Source organism: Garra rufa, chromosome 7, assembly GCF_049309525.1.
Source record: "Garra rufa chromosome 7, GarRuf1.0, whole genome shotgun sequence".
Lineage (NCBI taxonomy): Eukaryota > Metazoa > Chordata > Actinopteri > Cypriniformes > Cyprinidae > Garra > Garra rufa.
Window position 1 is genome coordinate 32,425,081 of NC_133367.1, and position 13,748 is coordinate 32,438,828.

General features: G+C 33.7%; 1 protein-coding gene across 1 annotated transcript in view; it reads left to right on the forward strand.

Annotated features, from left to right (window-relative positions):
- dennd1b (DENN/MADD domain containing 1B) overlaps positions 1 to 13,748 on the forward strand; it is a 38,016-nt gene that overhangs the window by 19,629 nt on the left and 4,639 nt on the right. Inside the window, exon 9 of the mRNA XM_073843673.1 lies at positions 1,156 to 1,242. Coding sequence (XP_073699774.1) covers positions 1,156 to 1,242 — 87 coding nt within the window. The remainder of the gene's footprint in view (positions 1 to 1,155; positions 1,243 to 13,748) is intronic.

Consider the following 13,748-nt stretch of genomic DNA (forward strand, 5'->3'; position numbering starts at 1 on the left):
CTAAGTTTTCCTCTCTCTTTTTTTTTTTTTTTTTTTTTTTTTTGCTTTTCAGCAGAATGCTTAAGAGGAGGAAAGGTGTTGTCACTTTAGGGCAATTTCTCCAAAATTTCACAGGCAAAAAACATTATTAGTGCGTGAAACTATTTGCTAGTTGCTTGGAAAATAGTTCAAAGAGCAACAATAAATGTCGCTGCCTTATATTTTTAAGTTCAGTCAACTCAAATAAGTTTAGTCAACTGGAAATGTTTAGTTGTACTAAGTGACAGCTTAGATATTCGAGTTAACCTGAACAAATAATTTGGTTTGTTAAAGTTAAAAACTGGGTAAGTTACCTGACTGCCTTAAAATTTTAAGTTGAATCAACTAATATCTAAGTTGTCACTTAGTACAACTTAACATTTCAAGTTGACTGAACTCAATTTTTTATTTAATTTCACAATAAAAATTTGTAAATGTTAAGTATTTTGTGAGATTTCTCAGTTTCCTGATTTTCAGCATAATTTGTAAGTAGTGTAGCTCTTTCATTTGTAGTCACTTGCATACCGAGCTGAACGCGAAAAAAATTAGTGCGACTAACTTAAAAGACGTTGAAATCTGCATAGGAAACTACTATTGAAATTTTCTTCTTGAAAGATTTTGTCTTAATTTGTTTAAATGTTAACCTTAATAAATGGCAAAATCAAATGACTTTTGTAATAATGCACACTGACGAACTGTGCATGATAAAAATTAGTATGTAGTAAGAAAATATCATTTGTGATTTCTCAGCTTCCCTCTCTTTCTTATGCTGAGGGCACTAAAGTGAAACAAAGGTTCAGTCACATAGGGAAATTTCATGGAAACCTCTCAGAAATTTTACAGGCAAAAAAGACCCATTGCCAGTTGTGTCAGTATTGAATTCTGCGTAGAGAGCTTCTTAATTTGGACACCATTTTCTATTCAAATGATTGTATTTTGCCCAGAAACCTTATAAAATGCCCAAAAAATCTATTTTTTCTTCTGTCGAACATAAAATAATACCTTTAAAGAATGTTAGAAAGAGAAAGAGAAATTTAAGAAACATTAAATTAAAAATCACACCGTAAAACTGGGTACACATTAAGAAAGTACTATGCATGATTTCTCAGTTTCTCTTTCTTTTCTGCCTCTCGACAGGACGCTGAAGAGGAGGAAAGCCCGTACTGTGAAGGTTCTCCCACCAGCACTAAAAGCCTCTCACCCAGGAGACTTCAGAGGAGAGCGGTGAGCACGTACACACTCTTTCACACACACACACACACATGCAGGGAAGGGGTTCATGGACAGTCCACCTCCTGAAAGAAGCGCCCATTTGCACACCAGTAAGTCCGAGCCGACGTGGGGCGTCTTGATTGACAGCTGTGGCTAAAGCGGCCGTGTGTAGTGTGTGTCTTGCGTGTGCGATGCAGTGATGTGTTGCCAAGCCCAGGCAGGGAAGCGGTGAGCCCCCCATAGACGCAGGAGGTGGCCTGGATTCATACCATTCACTGGCCTGCCTCCATTTCCAACCGAAATAGGCCGCGCTTGTTTCACAAAACCAGTTTTTGGACTGGCAACGAAGCTGCCGTTTTGATGTATCGCTAACTTTGTTAGGTAAAAAGACCGTATCCTACACCTTTGAGCATATTTTAGTGTTTCATGAACATTTTTTCATTCTCGGATCTTTCGCGTTAAACTAACATTTTTATCGGTGCTGTAGCTTTAAGATTCATATTTAAATGAGCTCTGTTTTGATTGGACGAGAGATTTGGCATCTAAACTTAACATGTTGCATTCTTTTCATTGATCTTTTTTTATTTTATATATTTATTTACCTAAATTATAGATTTTTATATTTATTTACAATTATATTATTCAAAACTTTGGGTTGGTAAGATTTTTTTTTTTAAAGAAGTCGATGATGTTTACCAACAGTGTTGTGGAAAGTTACTTTTAAAAGTATATAATATTGTTATAATATTACTCCCTAAAAAAGGTAACTAATTGCAATAGTTACTTTTATGGAAAGTTTTGCATTACGTTACTTTTGCGCAAAAATGTTACATTTATTTAAAGTCACTTTTGCGTTTTAGTCTGGTTGAATTGGATCATCGAAGGTCAGCAGCAAAGACGTTCGTTAATAAATTAGGATTGAATACGTAAAGGATATTTGTGTTATTTTACATATTTGATTATTGCAGGTTTGCGTCATATTCGAATTTTGTTTGAGATGAATAAATGCATGTTTACATTTAGTCTAGGACATCAATGTTCTAGTAACATCATGTTACCAGTGCACACAATGCTAGCATCACTTATTTGAAAAATTAACTCTGATATTCTCTTGTGAATTAAAAAGTGATGTGTTACTTTACTAGATACTTGGAAGAAGTAATCTGATTACATAATTTCCATTACTTGTAATCTGTTAGCCCCAACATTGCTCACAAGGGCTGCCTTTTTTATTAAAAAAATTAGTAAAAACATTAAAAATGTGAAATATTATTAAAATTTAGTGAAAATTAAAATTTAGTTAAAAAAAGTGTTTTCTACTTTAATAAGATTTTCAGTATCGTTACTTTAGGCTTCTGTGTTACATGATCCTTCAGAAATCATTAAAATTCATGCTGATTTGCTGCTCAAGATACATTTTCAAGTTTTTTTTTAATTGTTTGATGAACAGAACATTTAGAATAGAACAGTATTTATTTCAAATATGAATCTTTTGTAATAATATAAATTTCTTTACTGTCGCTTTTGATGAAGTATTAACATTTTTTTATTCAATTTTAAAAAGTCCTAATAACCCTAAACTTTTGAATCCATGCTTTGTTTTATTTTTTATTTTATTTTATTTTATTTTATTTTATTTTATTTTATTTTATTTTATTTTACCAGAGCATAAAAGGTCAACATGTAAATATCTTCTGTAGCCTCTGAAGGGCTGTACTAAATGAAAAAAAAATATGATATTTAGGCAAAATAAGAAAAGTGTACACATCTCCAATCTTTTCAAAAGTTTTCACCCCCCCCCCCCCCCCCCCCCTTCTCAATACATCGTTTTTCTTTCTGGAGCATCAGTGAGCGTTTGAACCTTCTGTAATAGTTGCATACGAGTCCCACAGTTGTCCTCCTCATACAGTCATTGTTGGAAAGGGTTCAAATACACAAAAATGCTGGAAAACCAAAGAATTTGTAGGACCTAAAAGATTTTTTTTTCTGAAGAACAAGTAGTTAAACTGTTCAGGACAAACAAGGGATTCATGAACAACTATCACTACACAACAAAACAAAACAGCTGTGGATCATTCAGGTAACAGCACAGTATCAAGAATCAATAACACTGCAAATGCATTTTGTATGATCCCCTTTACTTTGGTATAATTTGGTAAAAGTGGGATGTAATCTGTTGACCTCAACTGTATAAATAAAATTCCAGGTACTTGCCAATTATAAATGACCTAGCCAGCAGTCTACACCAGCATCATGAAAGAACCTTTGCTTAATATTCAGTCTCTCTATTGAGTCTTTCAACAACCGTAGCTCAGCAACACGAATGTTGATCAAAAATGCAGAGCTGAATGGTGCAAGTGTTGATTAGCTGTAAAAATATCTCACTTCCGCTACACTTCCGGCATGAACAGCCAGCCCTTGTTGCCCTTACATGCTCACACCTCCATGGCCCGTGTCAGAAGGGCATTGGACAAAAGCCACGGCTGGCCTGATCCCTCCATCGTGACCGCTGACTTTCCATCCAGGCCTTAATTAGCGCAGCTATTAGTTGCATCCTTGTTGTCGGGAGAGCTGTAGAGAACGGAATAGGCGACATGAAAAGGTGTGGAGATGGAGGTTCTCCAATTAAGGGCTTTTCTTAAGGTGACGGCCGACTCCCTCCACTCACCCGTCCCCGAGGAACCCCTCGGCTTTATCAGAGCTCTCAGACTCATCACATACATGCGCGTATTTTGCACCAGAGTGGACGTGGCGGCCACAAAGAGCCTCCACGCGATCAATGAGCAAATCAATCCGCTGCGCCGTTCAGTCATCGTTACCGTCTAACAGAGAACAAAAGAGCACCGGGTGATGGGGGTCTCAGCACCAGGCCAACGCTCTTTTCTTTAACCAACTTCTGCTGGTGTTCATTAAAATGGGAGAATGCTACAGTATAATGAGACCTGAAGCATCCTGTAAACTCTCCAAAAACACTGGTGGAAATGCCAGTGATTAGTTTTGCATTTTATGATTTAATTAAAATATTTTTAGGATACGTACAATTATCCAGTGGAATAAATTTGTGAAGTAAAAAAGTAAAAAAAATAAAACAGTCCTTTTTTAGAACTTAGGCAAGGTGATCAGGACCCCAGTGCAATAAAGACTTTACATTATAAATGAATAAATGGGTATGAAATATTGATCTAGGTCAAATTTATTTTATTATGTGAGAAGAAAGAGAGAGTTACACGAGAGAAATGAAACCAGCTTGGCTATGAGGGAAATCAGTAGCTTGGGAAAACGCAAACTGTTTAGCGATAGATTGCATTTTAGAATGCAGAATCTAATATGTATATGTAATTTTGTGTGTGTGTGTGTTTATTTATTTATTTAGAATAATTCTACTAATTTCAGAATACATAAGTATAATTATTATATTATAATATATATATATAGCTTTTTTTTTGGCTTTCTATTTTTATTTTGATGAATTTTGGTCTGAATGTATATGTAATTAATATTTATTGTAATATTGATTCAAACATATGAAGAAAATATATATTCTTTAATTTTAATTTATGAATAATTGTACATTTTATATAAAAATAATAATTTTATAATACTTAATTTAATATATATATATATATATATATATATATATATATATATATATATATATATATATAATTTAACATAAATTACATGAGAATAAATTGTTAATTACATTTATTAATCATTGTAAGTGTAATACAAATATAATAAATAAATAATACTTATTTCTTTATATATATAGAATGTATATGTAATATTCATTGTAATATTGATTCAAACATAAGAAGAAAATATATTATTAATAATGAAATTTATGATGAATTTTACATTTTATATAAACATAATAATCATTTAATAATACTTAATTTAATGTTATGTGTGTGTGTATAAATTTCTAACAATCAGCGTGTATATTATAATCACAATACTACTTTTTTAAATTTTAAGTATTTTGATGATTTTTTGGTCTATCTATATAGAATTTATTTATTAATTATTGTATTATGTACATGAAAATAAAATGTATTTTTAATAATTAAATGTATGAATAATTGTAAATGTAATGCAAATATAATAAAAAATAATACTTAATTACTTAATAAATAAAGAAACGGTCCCGGCTAGAACACGCGGAGTGATACAAAATTGTGAAAGGGCGTTCCTGTAACGATACCAGTAGAATATCTCACGGTTCTCAACCAATCAGATTTGAGAACCAGAACAAACTGTTGTATACATGTGTGTGTGTGTATATATATATATATTATTTTTTTTAGATGATTTTTGGTCTATATAGAATGAATAATTAATTAATATTATTTGTAATATTAATTCAAACGTGAGAAGAAAATGTAATATATAATACTAAATTTTATATACGTGTATGTGCGTAAATTTTTAACAAACAGCTAATATATTTTTATACTCATAATCCAATTGTTGGTTTTAGATGTTTTCTATATATCTTTCTGTCTATATAGGATGTAAATGTAATTAATATATAGTAATATTTACTCTAACATGAGAATAAAATGTATTTTTAATAATGACATTTCTGAGTAATAGTAAATGTAATATTACAAAATGTAAGTGTACTTATTTAGTTATTATATAAATAATATTCAATAATATATAAATAAAAATCAAGGTTCCTGTGTGTGTGTGTGTGTGTGTGTGTGTGTGTGTGTGTGTGTGTGTGTGTGTGTGTGTGTGTGTGTGTGTGTGTGTGCAACATTTAAAAAAAGTTATTTCGACTCATCGAAATAGAGTATATAAATATATAGAATGTGTATGTAATTAATATTGATTGTTGATAATAATAATATACTATTTTTTTATTTGGATTATTGTTGTTTGATAAGTTCAGCGCTGTTCCACAAACGCTGTAACAACACTTGCTGCACTCACAGAAAAGTTGAGCTGTGTTTTCTGACTCTGGCTCACTGCGCCGAATCCATGCGGCGTACAGTATAAGGGGCTGGTGTTCAGGTCGAGCCTGAGGGCCTGTGAAAGCCAGACTGGGTGTCAGTAGCAGGGCCTGGGGCAGAGTTGAGCTGATCTCTATCTCCTGCTTATTCCCCGCGACTGAAGCTGTGTGTGTGTGTGTGTGTGTGTGTGTGTGTGTGTGTGTGTGTGTGTGTGTGTGTGTGTGTGTGTGTGTGTGTGTGTGTGTGTGTGTGTGTGTGTGTGTGTGTGTGTTGCGGCTGCCTCCTCTGAGTGGCACACAGCCTCTGGGGAATGACTCCACACACACACGCTATCTGGATGAAGCCGGCAGATGGATCCCTATAGCCGTGGCCAGTTCAGCAGCGCTGCATATTAAAGAGTCCAAAAAGCTCTGTTCAAGTTGTGTATAATTCATACACACTTCCTGCTCCGGCTTATGAGCTTCCACCTTCATTTACATACCGCCCTAAGCAGTGACCACTGTAAACATGATTGCGTTACAGCCAAGGAACTCTTCAAGTCGTGGAATCAAAATTAATTTAGTTTCTTAAAGAAATATTCCACAGTAAGCTCGTTTGACTGCATTTGTGACCTTGGACTTTGGGTGTATTTGTAGCATTAGCCAAAAATACACCGTATGGGTCAAAATGAAATAGATCCAAGCTTAATTTTTGATTAGTAATATGCATTGCTAAGAACTTCATTTGGACAACTTTAAAGGCGATTTTCTCAATATTTTGATTTCTTTTCACCTTCAGATTCCAGATTTTCAAACAGTTGACCGTTATGACTGGTTTTATGGTCCGGAGTCACATTCGTGGTTGAAATGTAAAAAAGCAATTCCTCGTTTTCCAAAGAAAAAATCGAGGTTATGTTGAGGAACTTACAATGGAAGTGAATGGGGATCATTTTGAGGCGATTTGTGGAGATTTTAATGTTATAAATCCCTTACAGAAATTCTTTTAAGCTGTAAAGTTGAAAAAAGATCATTTTTAGGCTTTTATTTGCAACAATGTCCCTAAAAACTAAACAAAATTTAGTTACATTCATGATGTAAAATTGGATTTACCTTTGACAAAAGTCACATACTAACCTTTTTGTTGTGCACTAATCATGTTAAAACTCATATTTTGTGGCTCTACTGTTAAAACAGTGAGTATTTTAATGTTTCCAGATTATAACCCTCATTGTAAACCATATTTCTGTGTTTGTAAATGTAAATTGTGACCTTGGACCACAAAACCAGTTGTAAGTAGCATGGGTATATATTTGTAGCAATATCCAATAATACATTGTATGGGTCAGAATTATTATTAATTATTAAAATGATCTTATTTTAAGGATGTTAAGTAAAGATTATGTTCCATGAAGACATTTTGTACATTTCCAAACGTAAATATATCAAAACCTAATGTTTGATTAGTAATATGCATTGCTAAGAACTTCATTTAGCTAACTTTAAAGGCACATTTTTGAGTTTTTTGCACCCTCAGATTGCAGATTTTCAAATATTTGTATCTCAGCCAAATATTGTTCTATCTAACAAACCATACATCAATGAAAAGCTTATTTATTCCATTGACACTTATGACTGTTTTTGTGGTCCAGGGTCACATTTGTGGTGGAAATGTAAAAAGTAATTTGTCGTTTTCCAAAAAAATAAAATAAGAAAATTGTTGTGGTGGGGATCATTTTGAGGAGATTTGTGAAGATTTTAATGTTATAAATCCCTAACATAAATTCCTCTGGTAAAATGTGTGTTTCATTTGAGCTGTAAAGACGAAAAAAGATCATTTTAGGGTTTTAGTTGTTACAATGTCCCTAAAAACTAAACTAAATTCAGTTGTCATGACGTAAATTTGGATTTAATTTTAAACCAAAGAGGTTAATATGTGACTTTTGTCACAATAAAATCATGTTAAAACTCATATTTGACAGCTCTACTGTTAAAAACAGTGCATATTTTAATCTTTACAGATTCCATTCACTTCCACTGTCTCATTGTAACCCATATTTATTTTAGTCTTAAGTAGCATGGGTATATTTGTAGCAATAGCCAACAATACATTGTATAGGTTAAAATGATCGATTTTTCTTTTATGCCAAAAATTATTGGGATATGAAGTAAAGATCATGTTCCATGAAGATATTTTGTACATTTTCTACCATAAATATATCAAAACTTAATTTTTGATTAATATGCATTGCTAAGAACTTCATTTATACAACTTTAAAGGCGATTTTCTCAATATTTAGACTTTTTACACCCTCAGATTGCAGATTTTCAAATAGTTATATCTCACCCAAATATTCTCCTAACCTATTAAACCATACATCAATGAAAGCTTATTTATTCCGCTGACACTTATGAAATGTAAAAAGTAATTCCTAGTTTTCCAAAAAAAGGAGCTTACAGTGGAAGTGAATGGGAATCGTTTTGAGGAGATTTGTGAAGATTTTAATGTAATAAAACCCTTACATAAATTATTTTGGTAAAACGTGTTTATCATTTGAGCTGTAAAGTCGAAAAAAAGGTCATTTTAGGGTTTTAGTTGTTACAATGTCCCTAAAAACTAAACAAATCTAATAGTATGTCATGACATGAATTTTAACATTAAACGAAAAAGGTTAGTATGTGACTTTTCTCACACTAAAATCATGTTAAAACTCATATTTGATGGCTCTACTATTGAAACAACGAGTATTTTAATATTTGCAGATTCTATTCAGTCTCCACTGTCTCATTGTAACCCATATTTCTTTTTTTTTTTGTAAATGTAAATTGTGACCCTAGACCACAAAACCAGTCATAAGTAGCACATGTATATTTGTGGGAATAGCCAACAATACATTGTATAGGTCAAAATGACCAATTTTCCTTTAATGCCAAAAATCATTAGGATATATGAAGATATTTTGTACATTTCCTACCATAAATATATCAAGACTTAATTTTTGATTGGTAATATGCATTGCTAAGAATTCATTTGGGCAGCTTTAAAGGCGATTTTCTCAATATTTAGATTTTTTTACACCCTCAGATTGTAGATTTTCAAATAGCTTTATCCCAACCAAACCATACATCAATGGAAAACTTATTTATTCAGATGATTTCAAAATTGACTAGAGTCACAATTATAAAATAATAGATGTAATAATCAACAGTATGCGCTCGAAGTGCTCGACTGAACCCATAATATTCTTATAATACACGTTCTTGTTCATATTGTACACTATTCATCATTATTTCCTAGATTTAATATCCTTTTTTGATCAAAAATGGTTTTATGTTCACTTGAAATTCTCTTAAGTGCGTTTATATGAAATTATATTTAGATACGGCTTATTCTTTTTAAACTCATCCTATGCAGGTTCATGGCTGTTTGTACGGATGCGTGAATGTGAGAACGTGTGAGATAGAGCTCCCAGTGAGAGCTTTGTGAAACTGTGTAGGTCTGGAGGACTGCCAGCGTCGAGATGGAATCGTTGGGTGTCAAAAAGCATTGACGTACAAATGGAGAGAAACCGCTTTCGGGCCGGTGGACCAAGAGAGAAGCCGCACATCTGCATGAGACGGAGATGCAAAGCTCACACGAGGGGAGAGAAAACCCTCTCGGCTGTAACCAAAGTGCCACCTACTGGATGCTTGCGGACGACACACACACCCAGGCTGTTTCTTGCGCTCTCCTGCTCTCTGATATTCGAAAAGTTGCTTTTAGCCAGAGCCAGTTGGAGGGAAGTTGCCTGAGAAGGGGGTCCTGGGCTTTGTTTAAAGGGGAGCTGCTTGAATAGCTCAGCAGATGCTGGCTTAGGTTTTGGCTTGGAGGCGCAGGGGTTTTGTTTGCATTTTCCAGGCATATCTTCTCTTTCCATACCCTGCCAAGCGCATGAGATCAGTGGCTGGTCTGAAATAGCATATGAAATATATAATGTAAGCCTGGCTATTAAATCGACGAGACGATTGGCTGCAACGTAAAGCCCTGTTGCCGCTTCTTACAACTTGGCCACGCTAGAAGCGAAATGGGATTTTCTCTTAAAACGGCCTGCCCTGACAAGAGAGATGAAGTTTTAACAGTTTTAACGTCTCCGCTGAAGAGCGTGATGTCTGCGACTGAAGACAGCCCATTTTCCGTGCGGATTTGAACAGGCAGTTTAAGGAGCAGACGCTGACCTGTGGCAGCTCAATATGTCCGTGCTGATTTAGGGTACACGTAAAAGAGGCAAATAGGCACATGTCTGCTTGTTTTCCAAATCGGCGGTTTTGGCCTGTCTCGGAACAGTGGCTCGAACCGCTTTTATTATTCTATTTCATATCCTGATTCTTTTCCTGGCCTTTGACTTTGCTTCACGACTTACTTTGGAAAGAATGAAGTGATGGTAATGTTTAGGCCTGACTTTGTCTTAATGGCATTTCCCGGCATTCTGTGCTGTGTCATCCCAGAGCGTAATACCAATCTAAGTGCTGTTTTTCTGATTTAAGATTTGTATTTATTTATTTACAATTGTAGAAACAATCTAAGTGCTGTGTTTCTGATTTAATATTGATTTAAAAATATTTATTTAAATTGTTTGTATTTGTACAATTTTGTTTTGATTATTTTAATACAGTTTATTCCAAGATTTTACTAGGCATTTACTATGCATGCATGCTGCAGACTAAACAATTTGGCCAATTATTGCTGTTTTTTTTTTAAGTGCAATTAAAAAATAAAAATTAAGCTAAACATAAACATTTTATTAGTAAATTAGTAAAAGCTTTATTAGTAATTATTACACGGCTCTTTGGAATTCTTGATTCTGATTGGTCAGTTGAGACATTTGCAGGTTCGTTCTTTTCAAATAATCACCGCTCCAAAGTAATAACGCATAGCTGGTACTACTTATATGTTTAAAATCCCTCCGTGCCAACAAAGATTACCGTTTGGCGCCATCTTGTGACAAACACTGGACAACCACAATTAACAATGGAAAATTTCGACATTAATCTATTTAAATTGTCTTACTAACGTACATAGTTTGAATGTTAGTCACGTGGTACTATATTGTTTCGCGGAAGGATAAAAATGTTAATTTAAACAAATATGCCAATAAAAGGTTTCAAATTCATATTCATGTCCAGTTTTTTTCCTTATGTGGCAAGTAGCTGTGTAATAAGCGGGATAATGTACAGGCAGCCGGTAGTTATCGCGAAATAAGCCCCTTCAGTGTGATACAAGATCCTGATCACACTGTCGGGGCTTATTTCTGCGATAACTACCGGCTGCCTGTACATTATCCCTTACTTAACAAAAATACTATACATTGTATTGGAAAAAACTGAGTAGCGATGAAATACTACTACTAATTAATACTAATAATAATACTAATTATTTTTTTGTTTTTATTTATTTTATTTTTTGTATTTTATTCTACAGCTTATGGCTGACTTCATTTTTATTTTTTAGCTTGCGTTTGTTCTTTTTCAGTAAAATTTAAATAGTTTTAAAAAGCTTTGTAACATTATACACTATACCATTTAAAAGCTTGAAGTCAGCTTGTGTGTGTGTGTGTGTGTGTGTGTGTGTGTGTGTGTATATATATATATATATATATATATATATGTGTGTGTGTGTGTATGTATGTATGTATATGTGTGTGTATATATATTCAGCTTTGAAATCACAGGAATAAATTACATTTTAAAATATATTCAAGTAGAAATGCAGGTTTGGTGAGCAGAAGAGACTTAAAAAACATAAATCTTACTGTTCAAATACTTTTGACTGGTAGTGTATACCTATGTGAATGTGTTAAGAGAGCTAAAGAATGAAGTGACAGTGAAGTTTAGCCGTGACTTTGTCCTATTGCTACTTCCTAGCATCCTCTGCTGTGTCGTCTTGAAGCAAAACTAGCCATATGCTAAGACTAGCACTGCTATTACTATTGTTTCACACTCATAATGCTAAGTATGAACTTACTTACTTTGACTTGATTCACTAAGAACTTACCCAAAACACACTAGCAACTGTAGCAACATGCTAAAAACTGTCCAAACACCTTAGAAAACCACTATAGAAATATGGCAGCAAGCTAGTAAGCTGACAAATCGATTTTCTTTTTTACACTTTTTTTAGTACATATACCTAACTGAATGTGTTGAGAGAACTAGAGAATGAAGTGACGGTGAAGTTTAGGCCTGATATTGTCTTAATGTTACTTCCCAGCATCCTCTGCTGTGTTGTCCTGAAGTGTAACTAGCCATTTGCTAAGTATGAACTTCCTTTGACTTAATTCAGTAAGAAATTACCCAAAACACACTAACAACTGTGTAGCAACATGCTAAAAACACTCAGAACACCTTTGCAACTAAAGATTTTTCTGGTCGACTAGTAGTTGTTTATTTTAAGTATTAGTCAACTGTTAGTCGCATGTTTATTAATAAACTCCGATATAATAATTATGAATGTGTCCAGTAAAAACAGCAAGGAGATTGCGTTAACATTTAATAACTTATTGATAAACTAGTGCTTTCTTTGTTTATGGCTTAAGAGATGAAGTCGGCGAAACCGACTTGTCATCTCCACAGTAATGATGCTCCTGTATCCATGTTTCATATGGATTACATAATCTAAGAATATTTGTTTTCCATTTGAATCGGTTCAATTAAAAGTAGACATTTTACTTCCTATAGATATATTTTCATGTCTGTAAGGCAAGTATACACAGAATTTCAAAGTTTTGCGCTTAAGTTCACAGAGAACGAGGTGGCAGTTTGCTTTCGTTATTTTAAAAAAAGCACAACGTTTCGTTGTTATTCTGAGTGCACACAAAATAAATGTAGAGTCTTTACAGATTCGAAAGATGTATTACTTTTATCTGTATGACCAAAAATGATGTATTTTAAGAGCAAGTGACCGCACATCTGTCATGCAGTTAGCGCGCTAGTATAGAGGTTATGCATTGACATTGCTTTCCCGCCCGAACACACTACCTTAGTTGGACTGAGTGGCAAAAAACCTGCTGAATGAATGGATTTAATAGGGAAGCTGTGAAAACGCAAGTAACACAAACTAAGGTTTAAACTAAAGGTCTTGATATAGTGTTCATCATAACTTACCAAATATCCAGTGGTCCATTGATAGTTACATGTGTCTGATTTTGACGCCAGGGAAATAAATAAAGCAAATTTGCCTGTGAACGCATTTGGTAAATACAAAATAGCTTAGTCTTAATTAGGGATGTGTGGGTCTAGTTGACTAAATGCTACGACTATTCAACACTAAAAACAATGTCAACTACACGACAGAAAAAAAAAACATGATTTTATCATTGAAATTGCCATCGTTTTAAAGTTACATTTAAAACATTTTAAATAGGTAAATGTTTGAAAAATACATTATTTTAAGTGTATCTGGGCGAAAACTACCTTTATATAGACTTGCATATTTCAAAATTTGAGGTCGATGAATGATAGGTGCGTGCTTCGACGTCCTGCCCGATGTACTATATTACCACATAGACCAGCCGTGAATGGTCTGTCCGTCACGACTGCGTGTCTTCGC